The sequence below is a fragment of the Octopus sinensis genome, linkage group LG7, assembly GCF_006345805.1.
Source record: "Octopus sinensis linkage group LG7, ASM634580v1, whole genome shotgun sequence".
Lineage (NCBI taxonomy): Eukaryota > Metazoa > Mollusca > Cephalopoda > Octopoda > Octopodidae > Octopus > Octopus sinensis.
In genome coordinates, this window is record NC_043003.1 from 39,504,088 (window position 1) to 39,526,438 (window position 22,351).

Genomic DNA, 22,351 nt, shown 5'->3' on the forward strand with positions numbered 1-22,351 from the left:
CCGCTTGTCTTGACATTACATGACAGTTCTAAATGAATGTCAATGTCAGACAAGTGATGTAATTTGTTTCCAGTCTCCTGTGAGAACTTGCCTGGCCATGCTTGGGCACAGGTGAAAGTTGGGAGCAGGAACAGTCTCTGGTCACAGAAAACCTATCTTGATGAATCCCATCTGCCCCATGTAAGCATAGAAAAGTGGATGTTAAAATGTGGAACATGAAATCTTGTTCATTTCCAAGTACTCCTGATCAACTCCAGACAGATTTTCTAAAAGTGGCAACCAAATTTCACAGAATGAGTCAATGGATCATTTGTCAATTCCAAATGCTACTATCACTGACTATAGAGTAAAACATACAGCCTTGTAATACATGTTTAGTTAGGTGGACTGTACTACTCTGTGGCACCAATATAATAGTAGGACTATATCACAATGCAGTATCTGCTAAGAGCTAGATGGATTATAGCTCACTCTGTTTATATACAATTAGTTCAGCTATATCTCAATGTAGTATCTACAGACATAGGAGTGGCTGTGTGGTAAGTAGCTTGCTTACCAACCACATGGTTCCGGGTTCATTCCCACTGTGTGGTACCTTGGGTAAGTGTCTTCTACTATAGCCTCAGGCCAACCAAAGCCTTGTGAGTGGATTTGGTAGACGGAAACTAAAATAAGCTCATCGTATATATGTATATATATATATATATATTTAAAAAAGGAGATGTGGAACACGAGTTGTGATATATAAAAAAAAGGAAATGAAGAAAATGCTGACAAAAAAATTTAAGTAAAGGAGAGTGTATTTAATTTACCGGTTGCGCATTTGTTATGCTTATCAAAAGATATATTTTTAAGAGAGATAAGAGTTCCTTTCTGATAGATTTTTTTCTCTTATCTGACTTTATGTTGGGTTTGCTGTCTCTTATATGTGAAAAAAGAGGCTCCAGAGTTGTTTAAGATTTGCTTGGTTTCGCGCCTAAAATTTCTTGTGGACAGTGGTCAATACAATTTTGATTGGTCATTATAAAGGGGTCACGTGAATGTTTGAATGGAAGTTGGTGTTGGGGTAAGAAAATAGGCTCCAGAGATGTTAACTCTATCTCTCTTAAAAATATATCTTTTGATAAGCATAACAAATGCGCAACCGGTAAATTAAATACACTCTCCTTTACTTAAATTATTTTGTCAGCATTTTCTTCATTTCCTTTTTTTATATATATATATGTGTGTGTGTGTGTGTGTGTGTGTGTGTGTGTGTGTATGTATGTGTGTGTTTTTATGTTTGTCTGTCTGTGCTTGTCCCCCCAACATCACTTGACAACCAATGCTGGTGAATTTACGTCCCCGTAAATTAGCGGTTCGGCAAAAGAGACCGATAGAATAAGTACTAGGCTTACAAAGAATAAGTCCTGGGGTTGATTTGCTTGACTAAAGGCAGTGCTCCAGCATGGCCACAGTCGAATGACTGTATTTCATGTGTGGCATATTTAGATCTTTGTAGACATGGTCTTTAAGTATTAAAATATCTAGGTTACAGATAGAATGTATTAGCAGTGATGATATATGAACCAGCAAAATCTCAGACAATTGTGTAATACACAACTGACTTGACTGTCTGCATTCACTCTCAACAAACTCCATGGAGACAATGGTTCTTCTAGGATTATGCAACAAGCCATAAACACAAAACAGATTATTCATTCAGAATGGTAGTTAAAGAATTTGATGGTGTCCTTTTCTTTTTGAGATACTGTTATCAGAAACTGAATAAGAAAAGAGAACTAGGCCACATATTCAACACACAGATATTGTAAATAAAGTGGGTATTTCAGAGATTCATATCACAAGTGATAAAGGGTGGAGCAACAAATGGTGAAGAATAGAAAGAGACATTTAGTGAGCTATTGAGAGTTCAGTGTATAGATATATCTCCAATAAATCACCAGCGATAATGGTTTTTAAAACATCAGGAACTTTGTATTATCTTTACTACTAGACATAAATCCATCGTTTTTAAAAATGTTTATTCAAAACTTTTTATACACATTACCAACTAATAAACTTTACTGGCAGAATCGATTTGGCAGCACCAAACAAAATACTTTGCAATATTTACTTCTGATTTTTAACATTCCGAATTTAAATCCCACTGGCATTGACTATGCTGTAGGGGTTAATATAATTGATTGTACTCCTCTAGTATTTGTGGCTTTGTGCCTCTGTTAGAAATTGTATTTTTTTTTTTTTTAAGAAAGACCTATGCTATTTTCAGAGAATTATCAAATATCTTGTTCTTTCACATTTTACAAAACCTTTTCAAAAAGAGTATCGATAACATTTCAGTCTTTAACCAATACCAGAGAACTACCAACATGCAAAAATGGTGCTTTACTATGTTATGGTTTTCAATAAGTGGAACATTTTGCTAAAGCTATTAAAAAGTAGTCTCAGAGAACCCAGTAAATTGGAGTTTTTATCTGCTAACACCCAATTTCAAAATTATTTACCAATTTATCATGTTAGTAACAGTTATGATTTTTTATTAAAACTAAAATGAGTCATCAATACTAATTAAATACTTGGCAATATTCGGAGCACTAAATATTTCTTGAGATGAAATTTGCATAAAACTTACACTGTTTGATAATCCAAGATGATAGAAAGTAATGTAGTGGGGGTGTCAACATTATAAAGGGGCTGTAAGGCATACATTGAAGATATATCTGTAACTCAACACAAACATCTCTATACCTCATACACAAACATACATGTTTATATATATATATATATATATATATATATATATATATATATATATATATATATATATATATATATGTATATATATGTATATATATGCATATATATATATATATATATACACATACATACATATATATATATAAACACACAAACACGTGTGTGTGTGTGCCTCTGTGTGTGTATATGTGTATGTATATATATATATATATATATATATATATATACATACACATTCACATACATATATGTACACATATACATATATCACACACACATTTAATATACACACGTGCTCACCACCAACAGGCCCCTTCCTCAGACAGACATAGTTACCTTCTGCAGGAAATCACATTGTGGTATAAGCTGGAAGAAATGGCAGGTCAAGGATGAATTATATAAAAAGAAGAAGAAGAAACAAAACTGAGATCTAAAATGGAATTTTTTAAAAAATTTCCATTGCAGTTATATTTGATATTTGCATGACACGTGACTAATAGTTGTCATCATAAAGATGTTCATTGGCTACAGTCAAACGTTTAATTAGCATCTTCTCTGCCAAGTGTTCTCATTTATTTAACAGTAACACCAGCATCAATAACAACATGAGCAAATCTACCTTAACCTACTATTTATTATCTTCATGAGAAAAACCCTAAGGTACCTAAGACATAGTTGAACAAACATTAGTCTTTAACCCTTTAGTGTTTAAACCAGCCATATCCGGCCCAAATAATCTACCTGTTTTCTGTTAAAACTGCCCAGATTTGGTATCTCACACCAACCTCTAATGTCAATCTAAAAACAGGTGATAACATCATCGAAATCTTAAAGCTACGAAATAATGCATGATTAGCTTAAAACAATATGGATGAATAAATATTATATTTGACAGAATAATCTGAATGCTAAAGGGTTAAAGCTATAGGATTATCTGAGGGATAAATTTGTAAATTGAGACAAATATCAAACAAAGCTAACTTTGGCGACTTTGCAGATATTGGAGAGATAGAATCAAATAATTGACTAGACAAACAAACAATTTCTCTCCGTATCTTAGCTGAAGTTGATACTAGGAGAATAATTTCACTGGACAGTAGTGAGAACAAAATTTGGACACCGGGAAAATATTTGTATTGTAAAAAGATTAACATAAAGACGAGACAAGGCAAGAGTCAGATCTCCCCCAAAGAAAAAACAAAATGATAATTTTATACATTCCCTTTATGCTTAGACTTGTGCCTTGGTGGGGAACTTTCTAGGTGCAATCCCATTGTCATTCATGACTGAAGGGAATCTTTTACATTCACTTTAACCCTTTTGATACCAAATCACCTGAAACCGCCTCAGGCTCTGTAGTAAAATATCTTGTTTTCAAAAGTTCTGAATTAAAATCTTCCACCAAACCTTAGTCACAATTTATGTTCCTAACACTAGCTTAATGATAACTAAGTTATTTTACTAAATTCTTTGTTATATTTAAAATTAATTGAAAGAAACGCAGAGTGTCTCAACAGAAATATGGTAACAAAAGGGTTAATAAGTCCTCAAGTAACTGTCCACTAATGGTATGTGAACTAGTTCACATTGGCAAGGGGAGAAAAAAGTGGTTCACAAACTCTTTAACTAGAATACTAGGTTCTTAACACTTACGATGACCCAAATGAACAACAGTAAAAGATATCACAGATAAATACGAGTACACTGTACATGAATGTGTAACCAAACCCCTTGATATAAGAATAACTTACATGTAGATACAGGTTGATAAACCAAGTGAGAGAATATTGGTACATGGGTTCAATATTGGCAAGTTCTGTAATACAAAAGAATAATATGGAAGAATGAACAGCCACAGGCCGGTAACCATTCCTTGTTTCATCAATCTCTTTCTCTGTTGCTACTGCAATAGCTTGCTTTGCTGATATCTCCTCTGCCAAAAGTTTTGATGAAGTTAAGACTTTATTTGCAGTTTCATCTTCTAGAATATTTCCCTAAGTGTGAAAAAAAGAGCCAAAGACAAATTGTAAAGAACATTTCGAACAGAAAAAAGATAATAAATTATAAAAATAAACTGTTCAAGGTGTGAAAGGATACTTAGTGTTTATAATAACATGCTTAACCCTTTAGCATTCAAATTAATTTATAAAATGTAATGCTTATTTATCTCTATTTTTTTTAAATTGATCATGCATTATCTTGAAGCTCCAAGATTTTGAAGATATGACTATTTATTTTTACAATGGCATTGTAGGGTAGGTGTGAGAGGTTTGATCTGGCCAGTTTAAATGCTAAAGGGTTAAAACTTACATATCATTTCTGAAAAAATGAACACTATTGGACATATATATATATATATATATATATATATATATATAAATTTAGATTCAGATGAATATGGTACTTAGGTTGAAGCACCAGAATTTAGTACGGTATTATCCAAACAATTTCAAAATAAGGTGATTAAAATCCAAATAAGCAACTAGGATATTCAGAGGTAATGCAGTATGATCGTTTCATGCGACTCCATTTAAATGAAGTTTTAATATATATATATTTGATATATATATATATAAATAATACATGTCATCCACAAAGGTTTTTAAATGAAAGAACGCAAGAATAGGCATTTCTTTTAAATTTTCATTTCATATTTCAAAAAATATTCAGACAGTGGATATTCAAAAGAAAATCCTGCTCAGTTTACCAGCTATGATCAGAAAGGAGTAAATCTTGAGAACTAGAAATCAAAGCCTTTCAGTTACAATGTATTGAAGAATACTCAGCATTTGTATTGAGACTTACAGTTCTTTGCTTCTGATGAATCAACATGTGTATGTGTGTGTGTGTGTGTGTGTGTTCCCATGTGTCTGTGTGTGTGTGAGTGTATGTGTGAATTATATATATATATTTATATGTATGTGTGTATATACATATTTCGTTTTGGGATTTGGTTTGCAAGATTCTTTATGTGAATTTGTGTGCTGAAGCATATTTTGTTGTGTCTGGGGAGAGTCATTTTCTTTTTGTGCCTTATAATTTAACACACTCACCGGTAAAATTTCCACTTATTTCTTATTTTTATTTTCCTAAAATTTTCGTTGCATCTTGCAACCTTTTCAATAGTGTAAAAGACTATTGAAAAGGTTGCAAGACACAACGAAAAGTGGAAATTTACTAGTGAGTGTGTTAAATTATAAGGCAGAAAAAGAAAATAACTCATCGAAGGCCAGTCAGGCGGAACTGGCAACAGCCATGCTCAAATCATGTTTTTTATGTGTCACCTGTACAGGAGCCAGTCCAGCAGTACTAGCACCGACCTTGCTTGAATATTTTTCTCATGCCACTCGTACAAGTGCCAGTAAGGTGACACTGGTAACGATGATGCTCAAATAGTACTTTTTATGTGTCACTGGCACAGCAGCCAGTCAGCTGCCCTGGCAATGATCACGCTCAAATACACATGTATATTACAACTTTATACATTAAATGTACTCTCTCACACACATAAAACATGTATACAAACACACACAAAATGTATGTACACAGATACTGTGTGTATTTATTATATATATATATATATATATATATATATATACATACATATTCATACACACATGTACATACATATACACACACACACACACTCGCACAAATGGTATTGGTATGGGGAAAATGGTTGAATTAAATTTATTTCAAATGGCAAAGTTGAGAATCAGAATAGAGATTGTTTAAACAAGATATCAAAAATTCTACCCATAACAGACAGTCACAGGATGAATCAAAACACACATCATACTGAATAAAGTCTTCCACCAAATCTATTTTTAACCTCCTTCATCAATTATTATTATCTCAGCTAAGACTGCGGAAATCCTGGAGTAGATCCAGTGGAAATATACCCTAACTGTAGATGACACCAGATGGCTCAAACTGTGAATGCACTTTACTTAACACACTAATTGACATATACCCATTAGTCCAAAAAATTACATACAAATATGTGTGTGTGTATGTGTGTATAATGAGTATATAGTAATAAATTATCCAAGAGTGTACTGTACGAGCATGCAGTTATAATCTGGGTTCAGGCTAAAAGCATCGAGTCGTAAGGAGCACTTAGGATAACTTAGGGTGAGCAATACCCAATGTAATTTTTCCAATGGGTAAATCTTGGATTTGCTTCTCTGGATTATGAATATTTTCAAGAGTGTAAATCCAAGACAAGTACAATGAATATGGGGATTAGTACATCTGTATATTTTAAAATAATTTTTGCAGTCAATTATACAGCATATTTGGTTACAAAATGACTGAAATATGTTTTTGCTGCATAGGGAATAAGTAATTGCATCTGCTTCTAGCTACTTTCAGCTATGCAATTTTATACATCACAGATAAGTGAGGGATAATTTAGTATCCTCCACACAGATACGAGGTGTCTGAGTTTACACGGTAAAAGTCAGAATAATATTTAGTTTAACTTTTGACTAGCAATCAATATTCTCATTAAATCAAACCATCTTGTATCAACGTATATAGGATACACAAACTGCAAATAATCTAAAACTCCATTATGCAGAAGAAATTCTTCATACCACATATTCTTTTATTCCTTTACTTGTCTCAGTCATCTGACTGTGGCCATGCTAGAGCACCGCCTTAAAGGGTTTTAGTCAAAGAAATTAAGCCTAGTACTTATTCTATCAGCCTTGTTTGCTGAACTGCTAAGTTATGGGGACATAAACTGACCAGCGCCAGTTGTCAAGTGATGGCGAGGAGACAAACACAGACACATACACTTAAATACACAAACACACACACACTCACACAACAGGCATCTTCCACTTTCCATCTATCAAATCCACTCACAAGGCTTTGGTCAGCCTGCAGCTATATAGTAAAAGACATTTGCCTAAGGTAACATGCAGTGGGACTGAACCTGGTACCATGTAGTTGGGAAGCAAACTTCTTACCACACAGCCACACCTGTACCATATATTTAATTAAATGTAATAAAATTTAATTTGATTGATGATCACCATCATTACTTAGTGGCTAGCTGTTGTATAAAACATTGAAAGATCATACACTCATAATCCAACTAAAAATACACTTTGACCTACTTAAAGATCAAGGACTCTAATTTCTTGCTTAAATCTAAGGTCAGTGTGAGCTCAATCATATTTTTCTCTCAAAAGCCACACACAGTCTGCTTTGGACCACATCTGTAGAGAGATGTTGAATAAAGTTGCAAAGGCAAAAATAGCTGCATACGAATGCAATAGGTAGTTCTCTATGCTGCAGAAGCACGTGTCTATCTGCAGCATAGAGAACTAGCTACTGCATTCGTATGCAGCTATTTTTGCCTATGCAACTTTATTCAACATCTCTCTACAGATGTGGTCCAAAGCAGACTGTGTGTGGCTTTTGAGAGAAAAATATGATTGAGCTCACACTGACCTTAGATTTAAGCAAGAAATTAGAGTCCTTGATCTTTAAGTAGGCCAAAGTGTATTTTAGAACATGGTTGAGTCCATAAAATGGGATTTGACTACACCTCCATTTGGAGCACAGTTTAAGCTATCTTTTCGTGGAAGAAGATTTATTTTCCTATAACCTGTGTTAATTCTGTAACCCTTTAAAATGGAAGATAAGAAAGCTCATTTTTGGCATTTGATGCTTTGGGAACCAGACAAAACTTGCTGCAGCTCGGCTGGGATGTGTTACCCTACCCTCCATATTCACCAGATATTGCTCCTTCGGATTTCCACTTATTCAGGTCACTGCAGAATAGTCTTAATGGTAAAATTTCAATTCCTTAGATGGCATAAAAAGATACCTTGATGAATTCTTTGCCATGAAACCACCTCAATTCTGGGAATTGATATTATCATTATTATCGCTGTTTTCCCCTGTGATGGGGATGGGGGTGTCGTTCTCATTGACAGAGCTACCATTATTCATGTCTATGCCAGTGTGTCTGTCAGGGGCGGTGCTGCTTCTGTTGGTGCTGTGGCTGATATAGTTTGGTCTGACACTGCTGGAATGAGAGCTATCAGTTGGTATGTTGTCCTGTCTACTATTTATAAAGTTGGTGTTGGAGGCAACACCACTTTTGTTAATGCTAGTGATAGTGACGGTGCCATCAGGGATGTAGTGGGAACTGTTAATGTTGCTTTTGTTAATATCGGTAAGGCTGTTCGCTGTGATGGAGGTGGGGATGGTGGTAGTGATGTTGGCTCTGTTGTTGGTCCTGCCTTTGTGTCTACAGCTACTATGACTGCTATGGTTCCTGCCGATGGAACTGGCCAGGTTCGCCCATATCTCAGCCTTATAGATGACACCTTTGGTTTGGCAGCGGTCTTCTACTGAGCAACTGTTGTGGATCCTGCATGAACAACCTGCCTTTTCCCATTGCTTACGGGTACTAACTAAGATACTCTTAATGTTAGGGGCACAGCTAAACAAGACCCTAACATTGTGCTTGTTGAAAATGGGAGCATACTTATGGGAGTTAGTAAAGTGTTTGTCTATTAACTTAAGGGAAAATCTACCCACGAACATTATAGTGTTAAGGGAGAAGGGTTTAGGCAAACCAAATTGTATTCCTGTGGTGTTTCCTTCTGCAGTTGTTGGGTCCTGTCAGAACTGAGGAAGGTTATTGTAAAGGATGCATTTCCTATTATATATTATGTAAACCTGAAACGTTCATATTAAATGATTTCAAAATATCATTATTTGATTTGTTTGATTTCATTATTACAATTTATGTATTAGGAGCCAGTCTAGCTGGTCTAGACTCCACTTATCTTAATACTCTAACAAAAATTTGGAGTAGTTCATTATATTTAACAGGAGTCAAAAATTCTGGTACCATGCACTTCTTTGGTATAACATGAAATGTGTGTGTGTGTGTGTGTGTGTGTGTGTGTATATTTATTCCAAAACTGCAAGTGGACTGTTGGTGATTTTTTCCTCCGTCATCCTTTTCTTTTGGACTTTCCTATGTCTCCTGTTTCTGAAGCAGAGCTATGCTTGAAACATAGAACAACTACTCTTTCTTTCCTTCTCTGAGCATCTTATTAATACTTTGCATGTACCATGTCCTCACATTGTTGTTTGTTTCTTGTCTGTCTTTTTTACTCCGATTTTTATTAATTATATATATAGATATATATATTTTTTTATACACACACACAAACACATACACACACACACAGACATTGGTCAACCAGGGGCTACAGTGAAAGATATTTACCCAAGGTACTACACTGCATGCTTGAAACCAAAAACCATGTGGTTGCAAAGCAGGCTTCTTAACCACACAGCCATGCATGCACCTTTGCGTGCTTGTGTGTGTGTGTGTGTGTGCGCGCGTGTGTGTCTGTCCATCTGTGTCAGTGTGTATATGTGTGTGCATGCATGTGTGCATTCATGCATATGCATCTGTTGTGTGTGTGTGTGCATGCTTGTGTGTACATGTATGTGTGTATGGGTGTGTGTGTGTGTGCGAGTATCTAGATGAACAGATTTTAGATCATTAACCCTTTCCACGGGAGATTGGAAACAAATGAAGCTCCTTGTATGATGGTGATGCTTGCTTACAAATAATTGATTTGTACAATGACAATGGATATTGCAATAAAGTAATTTGGAGAGCAGAATAAAGCTGGTAGTGTGAAGATGAGAATGATGATGATGATGCTGATGCTGATGATGATGAGGATGATGACGATGACAATGATGATGAAGATGATGATGATAAAGATGATGATGATAATAACGATGACGACAATGATGATGATGATGATGATGATGATGCTGACGACAACGAGGATAATGAGAAGTAGGATGGTTATCATGGGAAATGATGAGTGAGAAAGATTTCAACTCTGACCTCTGATGCAGTCAGCACTTCAAGAATTTTGTCTTCTATCTCTTTCAGCAGTCTTTTGTTCTCAGATCCCTGCACAATCAGCTCGTTCTTCTTCTCCTCTAATTTTGGTTTTTCCTTTGCTGCCACAATACCCAATAGCTGGTCTTGTAGTCCTTGTGGTGTGATCATAAAGTTTAGCATGCATACCTGTAAGAAATAGCATTGGATTATTACCATGTAACAATATACATGCATGGATACACCTTTACATACAAATACATATATACACAATAGGTGCAGGAGTGGCTGTGTGGTAAGTAGCTTGATTACTAACCACATGGTTCTGGGTTCAGTCCTACTTCATGACACCTTGGGCAAGTGTCATCTATTATAGCATCAGGCCATCCAAAGCCTTGTGAGTAGATTTGGCAGACAGAAACTGTAAAGAAGCCTGTCGTATTTATATGCATATGTGTATGTCTGTGTGTCTGTTTGTTCCCCCACCATTGCTTTACAACTGATGCTGGTGTGTTTATGTCTCTGTAACTTAGCAGTTCAGCAAAAGAGACCGAGAGAATAAGCACTAGGTTTACAAAGAATAAATCCTGGGATCAGTTTGTTCGACTAAAGGTGGTGCTCCAGCAAGGCTGCAGTCAATAAATAAAAGAATATATATACATGGTCTGATCAATAAGTATCCCAACGGTTGCCATAGTAAGCACATGGAGTGAAGTCACTTGGTACAGATTGACCTTAGACTCTGCAGTTCATGCACACTGAGTTTTAACATTCCAGCTTAGGTCCGCTGTTTACAGCAGTGCTTAGAAGGAATGTGTGTTGTGTGTGATCATTGCATTGACCATGACAGAGAAAGTTGAGCAGAGAATCTGCATTAAATTATGCCAAAAGCTTGGTGATACCTACTCAGAGGCCTATGCAAAGTTTTCAAAAAGTTTTCATCGTTCTTGATGCAATCAAGATCTTGTGCTATTGAAACCCTGAGTGTCTTTTTGATCAGCTGAAAGCAGTTTTGGCACAAAACTTGGCAGATATGCGTCTCATACCAAAATCTTCAGTGATAATGAACTGAACTGTAACTAATCTGCACATCCTCTGATAACACATGGATGGTGATTCAATGATCTCTCCTCACAGCTGCATGCACATTTGCAATGTTTTTCTTAGTTCTGCTGGTTGCAGGTATCCTAGGATGTTTGTCAATATCAACATTCTTTTGGCCATCTTGGAAACGTCTGAACCACTTGTACACTTGTGTGTGACTCATATACTCCTCTCCATACACTTTCTGGAACTTTTCATAGGCCTCTGAGCAGGTGTCGCCATAACAACTTTCTCTGTCATGGTCAATGCGACAATCACACGCTATACACCTTCCTTTCAAGCACTTCTGTAAACAGCAGAAATGAGCTAGAATGTTAAACCTTAGTGAAGGGTACTAGTTAGCACCAACATAGCAAGAAATAAGCGTCAAAACAACTCATATCCATATGTTAATGCTTGTATTACTAAGGGCTTAACTACTGAACTTTGTATCTTTGACCTTTACATTATCGAAACAAAAGGATTAAATCCAATAATATTAAAAATAACAAAAATACTGTCACATCTTGTACATACTAACAAAAGAGAAAAGCTATACACATGTATTCAAAGTTCTACATACATGAATAAATTCTAAATAATAAAAAATTTCTCCAAAACACCTTTCCATAACAATCAAATAAAAATCTAATTATTACCCCTCTCAAACCCACACACCTAAGATGATTTTAACTCAACAGAGACTATATAAAGGCAAGACTAAACCTGATGCATCACTGTCTAACAATGACTTAGCAGACAAAAACTTCGAAGTCTCTGTCAATAACATTCTTGTATAAGAATAATAAATATATATACACACACAGACACACACACACATACATACACACAGAAATAGAAAGAGAGGTGGCGAGCTGGCAGAAACGTTAGCAAAGGCAGCGAGCTGGCAGAAACGTTAGCAAAGGCAGCGAGCTGGCAGAATCGTTAGCACGCCGGGTGAAATGCTTAGCAGTATTTCGTCAGCCGTTACATTCTGAGTTCAAATTCCGCTGAGGTTGACTTTGCCTTTCATCCTTTCAGGGTCGATAAAATAAGTACCAGTTATGCACTGGGGTTGATATAATCGACTTAATCTATTTGTCTGTCCTTGTTTGCCCCCTCTGTGTGTAGCCCCTTGTGGACAGTAAAGAAATAAGAAATAGAAAGAGAGAGAGAAACAGACACAGAATTTAAGATGAAAGGATGGATAGATATGAATTAAAATATTGTTAAAGATTGTGAAATTAATCATCATCAGCATCATCATCATTTGACATCCGTTTTCCATGCAGGAATGGGTTGAACAGTTTGACATACATAGAGCAGGCTAGCAGGGAGCCGTCCAGACTCCAACTGTCTGTTGTGGCATGGTTTCTATGGCTGGATGCCCTTCCTAACGCCAATCACTTAGCAGAATGCATTAGGTGCCTTTTACATGCCACTGGCACAGATGCATTTACGTAGCACTGGCACAGGCATGTTAATGCAGCACTGACATAGCACTTTTTAAGCGACATCAGCACTTAGGGCTGTATGTGTAGAAGACAGTGATTTTTACCTAGCTTGACACATCTTATCAAGTACAACAAATCACCACATCTCCCAGTCGATTGTCATATCCTCAATGAGGCCCAGTGTCAGAAGATCCTTTCTTACTACTTAGTCCCATGTCTTCCCGGGTCTACCTCTTTCACAAGTACCCTCCACAATTAGTGCTTGGCACTTCTAAAAGACAAACAAATGCCAAGGGAATAGAAGGAAACCAATAAAAGCAATAGACAAATTACCTTGACAGAAATTTCCGGCAAATAATGTGGGTTCCTTAGCCGTGTCGTAATATAGAGGCGGAAGTACGGCGAGTACTCAATCAGGTTGTCTCCAAGGCGCATGTACTCCACACCTTGTTGTTTGAAGGTTGATTTTTGTAGCACTGGCTCGAGCAGAGGATCAAGCTCTTCACCAACGTTCTCCAGCAACAGAGGTAACCCAAACTGGATGCAGTTCTCCAATGCGCGCACATAGTTACTGTCAGACAACTTGATGACAGCCAGTTTGTTGGCTTTCTCCATGTTTTTTATCCACTTATTAGCTTGTCCTGAAAGTGAATCAAGTACAACCAAGCACATCAATGCAATAATATAGCATAAAAGACACACAAAGAAAAACACATGTGTAATGTAAAATAACCCTTCAGTTTCAAAAAGGGGATGTTGGTGTTTAGCCCTAGATTCATTAAATGAAGTAGATAAAAAACCTCTTTCTTTCTGGATAGAATACTAATCTATATATATATAAAGCTGAAGTTGTCTGTGTGTGGCAGGTTTGGTAGCCTTCAACTAACACTATTGCCTTCAAAACCCTACAGCGCAAGTTGACCAAAATTGAGAGTATGATAGAAGAAGGCTTGCTCTTCATTCCGTAGAAGAAAAAGTTCAAATCGGACCATGTTAACACCAAAAATTATTTACATCAAAAAGGTGCTATTTTTCTATGAAAATCCCTATTTTTTATGATTTTTTGACTGCTGTGTCACCATTTTTCGGTGTATTTCAACCAGAAAAATGTTCATTTAAAGAGAATAACAAGTTACATAAAGCAAAATTTTTACTTTTCAAAAATTCCAATTCTAAAGGGTCAAAACAAACCCGAGCAACGCCGGGCGATACTGCTAGTATATAATATAATCGTAATATCATGCACAAAATACCTATTTAACAGTTCAAGCTGAACAGTAACCATATCAAACCTCATTAGTCAATGGGCAACAGAAAAAAGAAAAAGCACACTGTCCTTTCTCACGCATTCTTCAGGTAGGGTTGTTTTAAGTCATTTAGACAGATTTATTCAAATTGGACCACTCACCAAGAGAGGACTCTGCACACACACTCAAGCAGAGGACATATGATGAATTTTTAGTATATCATTGGGGCAAATGACGAAGCCTCAAATCCTTGATGCTTTTTGGCTGGAATTGGCATACTTCATGAGACATAAAACATCAATTTTCAGCATTTGTAGAGTAGAGGACCTCACTAACAATTCTTTAATTGGGCCCTGCACATCCTAGCATCTGGCCCTGCTTCAGATTACATAATTACAAAAAAAGAAAACCAGTATAGGTGGACCAATCTAACACTATTCTAACAACTGTAGCCTGAAATTTAAAGGAATTACAAAGTACTAGTTAGACAAGTGATTGACATGCCTGCCCTCATCTAACCAGCTCAGTGTGATAAAGCAATAAGCATCTGCTCCTTTATGTGACTAGGGGCATTACATAAGATCCAACATACCTTGTGGATCAATCATAAGAGGCCATCTTCGTGACTTAGAGGTGATAATAGCATTATCAATACTGAAGTTATCTGCAGGAAGCCCTGCTATCTGCCACTCGCGAATCTTCACCTGGTCACCAAGACAGGTATTGAAGGAAAAGTCTGGGGAACAAGGAATATTTTTCTCTTGACACAGTTCCACCCACTCTTTTATGATAGTCTGCAAAATAAAAGCATGTTGCATATATGTAACAAACAAACTACAGATGTCTGACATACTGTTGATATTGCTATAAAAAAATAAATGCGCCCTTTTTAAAGCCTAGCCAGATTCATGGGCCTGGTTTCCCGGTTTCTATGGCATATGTGTTCCCTAGCTGGACGAGACGCCAGTCCATCGCAGCGTTACTCATTTTTTCCAGCTGAGTGGACTGGAGCAACATAAGATGAAGTGTTTTGCTCAAGAACACAACGCATCGCCAGGGTCCAGGAATCGAAACCACAATCTTACGATCATGGTGCTGACACCCTAACCACTAAGCCATGCGCCTCCACTGATATTGTTATAGTGTAACATTAATGATTGTCTACAAAATAAAAGAATGTTGCAAACATGTATCATACAAACTAAAGACTTTTGACACACTGCTGACGTTACAGTGTAATGCATACAACAGATAGAAGTTAATCTGTACCACACAATGTAGATATGTTTATAGTGTAACACATTCTCTCTTTTGAGTTGCAGTGTAACGCACATGAAAAATATACTGTAAATCCTTGAGTATAATCCGCATTTTTTCCCCAAAATTTAAAGGTCAAAATCCCTAGTGCGTACTATATACGAGGTTAAAAATGAAAATTATTTTCTAAACGATGTCCGAGACTCTATTTGCTGTCCGGCAATGTTTATTCAGACGCATTTTGTGACATCGGGCGCAAAAATACCTTAAGCTAAGCCTGAAAGCAATGAAGTCATAAAAGAATCATCCATAACTTGCAGTAAGCAACATTTATTAAACGTTATTACTGTTATTTCTTTATTTTCTGCAAACAAAATGCACAAAAATGCTACACGTTTGCATTATGTTATATATACAATAATAATAAAGGACATTACCATATATATTTTTTCACAAACCAAGGACGTTATCTAGACCTCCTTGACTCAAGTTAGAGAAGGGGTGTGTATTATACACAAGGTTTAGGTTTTCCAGAGGTACAGCCCCCAAAAATCCCCTGCGTATTATACTCAAAGGTGGACTATACTCGAGGATTTACAGTATGTTATATTGTAACATACACTGTATGCTACAGAGTCATATAATACTATAACATCCAATGCTAAAATATTTACTGTGTAATTTTCTTTCAGTGCCGATTGACTGGCTCCTGTACTGGTGACATGTAAAAAGTACCCACTACACTCTCAGAGTGGTTGGTGTTAGGAATGGCATCCAGCTGTAGAAACCTTGCCAAATCAGATTGGAGCCAGGTGCAGCCTCCTGGCTTGCCAGTCCTCAGTCAAACCATCCAACCTATACCAGCATGGAAAGTGGATGTTAAACGATGATGATAATGATGATGATAGGTACAGTGTCATGGAGATATATGGTTACAGTGTAACTGTGCATTGTATCAATAATAAGGCGAAACACAAACACATCTTTTATCTTTCTTTTGTATTTTACTAGTTTCAGTCATCAGACTGTGGCCATGCTGAGGCACCACCTTGAAGAATTTTAGTCAAATGAATCGACATGAACACATCAGTACCTAAACACATACATACACAGCAACTCTCAAATACTCACGCCTACCCTATCATACACACATAAACACAATTTTCTGATGGAAAACAAGGCAAGACAAACAAGTGCAAACATCGATGATATTAAACTCAGGACTCACTTGTCTGAAATCTACAGTAAAAGCACCAAGATATGCAACTACACCAGATGCAAGCAGAACATCTCCAGTAATGCAATCATACAATTCTCCCAGTCCTTTAGCAGCTTTTGTCCAACGGTCTTTCTCTCCCCCTAGACCACCAATCAGCTGTTCAGCCCGGTCCAGTTTCTTGGAACAGATATCAATGTTGTCTTCAAGTTCTTTCTTTTTCTGGGTCATTGCTTCAAATTTATCATTCAATGCTTGTAGTTTATCTGCAACCTATGATAAAAGATAAGGAGATAAAGATAGGGAAATAAAGGTGAGAGGGAATGAGAAAGAGAAAAAAAAGGTCTCGTATTGACAGATTAATTAAAAGTAGTACAAGTTAGCTATTGAATAATTACTTACATTGACACAAAGTCACAGATTTGCAAAGGTATAGTTGACTGAATCAACTAACCTCAGCACATGACGGATGCATTTATTTTATGTGAGATGGAAAAAGGCAAAGTCAACTTTGTCAGAGTTTGAACTTAGGACATAAAGTAATGTAACTAAATCAGGGACTCTCCTGTCGTAGGTAACAGGTGAGGTTCAGCAATTTATTGTTGAACAACCTGCACAGGTGATTTGGTTTTGGGAATCAAACATTTGTTTTTTTGTATGCTAGCTCACTCCTTCCATCAAATTGAAATTGCCTGAACAGGTGCATGGTTTACAACACACCAGGTGTCAAAGAGATTGCAGAGTAATGTGAGATGAAGTGTTTTGCTCAAGAACACAATGCACCACCCAGTCCAGGAATTGAAACCACAATTTTGTAATCATGAGTACAACGCCCTAACCACTAGACCAAGTGTGTTCACAAAGTACCTAAATTTCAGCAATTTCAAAAATCAATTGTTTCCAATGTCGGCAGAAATTTGGTGGAGGTTAGATGATTAAACTGACTCCTGTACTTGACGAGTACTTCATTTTATAGACTCTAAAAGGCAAAGCTGACTTTGACAAGATTTGAATTCAGAATGTAAAAAGGCAGAGGAAGTCCAAAGCTCTAACTGTCTGTTTCCATGACTGTGTTTATGTTAGCACCAGGTTAAAGATCTGTGTTATTTCATATCTGTTTATGTCCTGTAACTTAACTATTCAACAATTCTTCACCATCGTATCATCATTATCATCCTCATTGTTGCAATGTCAACTTTTCCATGTTTGCCTGAATCAAATAGAGTTAAGTAAGGCAGATTTTTTTCCCTTTCTGCTACCAAACAACTTGATAATTTCCCATGGCCAGCCATCCAGGCATGTTTTTACAGAATATTGGAAATGAATTATTCTACTTGTTTGACAGTGACACTCATTTTCAACCACCATGTAATATCAAGACATGGAGACAAACATACACACATTCACATTTACACACACACACACACACACATGCACACACATGATGGGCTTCTCTCAGTTTCTTATTTCTTTATTGCCCACAAGGTGCTAAACATAGAGGGGACAAACAAGGACAGACAAAGGGATTAAGTCGATTACATTGACCCCAGTGCATAACTGGTACTTAATTTATCGACCCCAAATGGATGAAAGGCAAAGTTGACCTCAGCAGAATTTGAACTCAGAACGTAACATCAGACGAAATACCACTAAGCACTTCGCCCAGTATGCTAACGTTTCTGCCAGCTCACCGCCTTCTCTCAGTTTCTGTCTACCAAATCTGCTTGCAAAGCTTTGGTTGGCCCATGGCTATAGAAGACACTTGCCCCAAGTGCCACACATTTTACATCTCTTTTAGTAACTATGTTCTTTATGTCTGTTTATGTTCTGTAACTTAACAGTTCAACACAGAGAAGTCAATAAAATATATACAAGCTGAAATATGTATTGGTATTAATATATATTTCTTTACTACCCACAAGGGGCCAAACACAGAGGGGACAAACAAGGACAGACAAAGGGATTAAGTCGACTACATCGACCCCAGTGCGTAACTGGTACTTAATTTATCGACCCCGAAAGGATGAAAGGCAAAGTCGACCTCGGCGGAATTTGAACTCGGAACGTAACGACAGACGAAATACGGCTACGAATTTCGCCCGGCGTGCTAACGTTTCTACCAGCTCGCCGCCTTGGTATTAATATAATCAACTAAACACTTGAAGATGGTGCTCCACCCCAGTATGGTTGCAGTCCAGTGATTGAAACCGGTAAAATAAAAGTCATTTCTAGCAAATCTGAAGTGAGATTATAGTTAGCTCAACTGAATCAATTCTCAGTATATAGCACTATCAACTAAGTCATACCAGTAATTAGTAACCTACCAACCATCTGGCACTCTCCTGACACTCCATTAGTTACAACAACAAGGGTTCCAATTGATCCAATCAATGGAACAGATTGCTGGTGAAATTTACATGCAAGTGGCTGACCACTCCACAGACATATGTACTCTTAATATGGTTCTCATGGAGATTCAGCATGACACAGAAAGGATCAATCTAACACTATTCCAACAACTGTAGCCTGAAATTTAAAGGAATTACAAAGTACTAGTTAGACAAGTGATTGACATGCCTGGCCTCATCTAACCAGCTCAGTGTGATAAAGCAGTAAGCATCTGCTCCTTTATGTGACTAAGGCATTACATAAGATCCAACATACCTATTTCTTTACTACCCACAAGGGACAAACAAGGACAAACAAACGGATTAAGTCGATTATATTGACCCCAGTGCATAACTGGCACTTATTTAATTGACCCCGAAAGGATGAAAGGCAAAGTTGACCTCGGTGGAATTTGAACTCAGAACGTAACAGCAGATGAAATACGGCAAAGCATTTTGCCTGGCGTGCTAACGTTTCTACCAGCTTGCCGCCACAACATACCTTGTGGATCAATCATAAGAGGCCATCTTCATGACTTAGAGATGATAATAGCATTATCAATACTGAAAGTTATCTGCAGGAAGCCCTGTTATCTGCCACTCGCGAATCTTCAAGGCTGGCCCTTTGAATTACAAGAACTCATTTTTGCCAGCTGAGCAAACTGGAGCAACATGAAATAAAGTGTCTTGCTCAAGAACGGAGTGCGTCACAGGAGACTGAACTCATGACCATACGATTGTGAGCTGAATACCCTAACAACTAAAGCATGTGCTTTCACTTACCAACATTATATAACAATAAAATCAATACATACCAAAACAGACACAGGTGTGGCTCTTTGGCTGAGAAGTTTGCTTCTCACTGCACAACACCTCGGGCAGGTATCTACTACTATAGTCCTAGGCCAACCAAATCTTTAAGAGTAAATTAAGTAGACAAAACCTGAAAGAAGCCTAATGTATGTCTGTATGTATGTATGATTTACATTCTTTTTGAGAGAGTTCAAGCCAGTCACTAACAAAGCAACAAGACTTTTTGAGTTAAGATCTCAATGTTTGAAGATATGTAGTTGAGTTGGTGTGTTGATTAAACTGTCAATGCATACACCCAAGTGTGTGCATCTATTCACATAAGAATCTGAGATGGAAAATCCTTGGAACGTCTTACAAATCTTCACTATACCACTGATAGATTAGATTTGGAGAATCTGTATCAGTTTCTTTTGCTCTTGTTCCTGAAACCAAGAATTTCTAGGTTTTTGTGTTAATCTGTTGGTACATAACCTAATGCACTTATGATGATAGGTAGAAATGAGAATTCATAGTCAGGGTACAAGAGCTGTGAGTTCTGCATTAATTCACCATAAATGTTCTTTCTACTGGACTTTTGATGCATGTATGTGTGTAAGCACATGTGTGTGTGTGTGTGTGTGCGCGCACATGTGTGTGTACCCTCATCTCACGTGATAGCAGTGAATGAGCATCACCATCATATAAGCGATGCTCAGTTCCAGTCAGCCATACAAAACATTCTTGGTGATGGGGAAATATTACCATACTTGGAAACCGGTGAGGGTTGGCAACAGGAAGGTCATCCAGCTGCAGAAAATCTACCTCGACAAATTCTGTCTGACCTGTGGAGGCATGGAAAAGTGAATGCAAAATGATGATAAAAATAGTATTAAAAGTGGGGGCCACATTTACCTCTTTCAGTTGTGCTCGTTTCTCATCAAGTTTCTGCATCTGCATACTCAATTCAGTTTCTGCTTCCAAAAGTTTAATTTTCTTTGGAGCCACAACTTTGGCTACTTTATCATACTGGTCCATTGCTCTGACCCAACGGCAGAGACCTTCACAGGCAGTTGATGCTTGTTTCACTACATTGGGATCAAATTCAGGATTTGGTATATAACTAGGAGAGAAGAAAGAACACACCAGATATATATGTATGTATATATATATATAGTACGTTTAAATATTTGTTGTGCAAGATTTTTTATGTGAAGTCATGTGTTGAAACAGATATTGTTATATTTCGGAATGGTCATATTGCCAGTTTAGCCAATAAAAACACACGCACTATATATTTGGTGTTATTTTGCTTCAGTGATATTTATTTTTTACATTAATCTTAATCTTATTTCGGCCAAAGTTCTTTCGTCACACTCCTGTGACCGCATCAGTGGTCCTTTGTTTTCTTCTCACTTATTTGTGTCTCTCCTTACTAACCGTCAGCCATTTTGTATTTCTATTGTACAATAGAAATACAAAATGGCTGACGGTTAGTAAGGAGAGACACAAATAAGTGAGAAGAAAACAAAGGACCACTGATGCGGTCACAGGAGTGTGACGAAAGAACTTTGGCCGAAATAAGATTAAGATTAATGTAAAAAATAAATATCACTGAAGCAAAATAGCACCAAATATATAGTGCGTGTGTTTTTATTGGCTAAACTGGCAATATGACCATTCCGAAATATAACAATATATATATATATATACAAATATGAGAGAGAATCCACTATGTGGACGCTCTTACGCTAGATAGATCCGCAGATCTATATCTAGTGTAGATATAGATCCGCGGATCTATATCTAGCATAACAGCGTCCACATAGTGGATTCTCTCTCATATTTGTGTATTAATAATATTTACTGAATCTCAGTCTTGTTGTGCTAGGCCACTTGGTGTTTAAATTGATGCTATTAAATTAATGTCCAATTTTTTCACCCTCATTTTGACTTTAATTATATATATATATATATGTATGTATGTATGTATGTATGTATGTATGCATGTAAGTATATATACATGCATACACACAGACACATATACTCATATACATATATATGTCTGTGTTAATCTAATTACTTTTAAGATTGAAGTTTTTATAACTGATAATTTTTAGTGAAAGAAAACTTTTTTTAGATATTGAGACTGTATCAAGAAATTTTTCTAAAATACTTTTTAAACACACACACACACACACATATATATATATATGTATTCTAACAGAAGCTTTAACTATTATGTACCCACAGTAAATATT

General features: G+C 36.6%; 1 protein-coding gene across 2 annotated transcripts in view; it reads right to left on the reverse strand.

Annotated features, from left to right (window-relative positions):
- LOC115214188 (dynein heavy chain 3, axonemal-like) overlaps positions 1-22,351 on the reverse strand; it is a 257,372-nt gene that overhangs the window by 43,358 nt on the left and 191,663 nt on the right. The window contains exons 52-58 of one of the 2 annotated variants that reach the window (XM_036504718.1): positions 21,006-21,213; positions 16,927-17,187; positions 15,034-15,235; positions 13,528-13,835; positions 10,661-10,846; positions 4,512-4,754; positions 3,097-3,126 (exon numbers count right to left, since the gene is read on the reverse strand). In XM_036504718.1, the coding sequence (XP_036360611.1) occupies positions 3,097-3,126; positions 4,512-4,754; positions 10,661-10,846; positions 13,528-13,835; positions 15,034-15,235; positions 16,927-17,187; positions 21,006-21,213 (1,438 nt within the window). The remainder of the gene's footprint in view (positions 1-3,096; positions 3,127-4,511; positions 4,755-10,660; positions 10,847-13,527; positions 13,836-15,033; positions 15,236-16,926; positions 17,188-21,005; positions 21,214-22,351) is intronic. The other variant, XM_029783288.2, reaches the window with a different exon arrangement.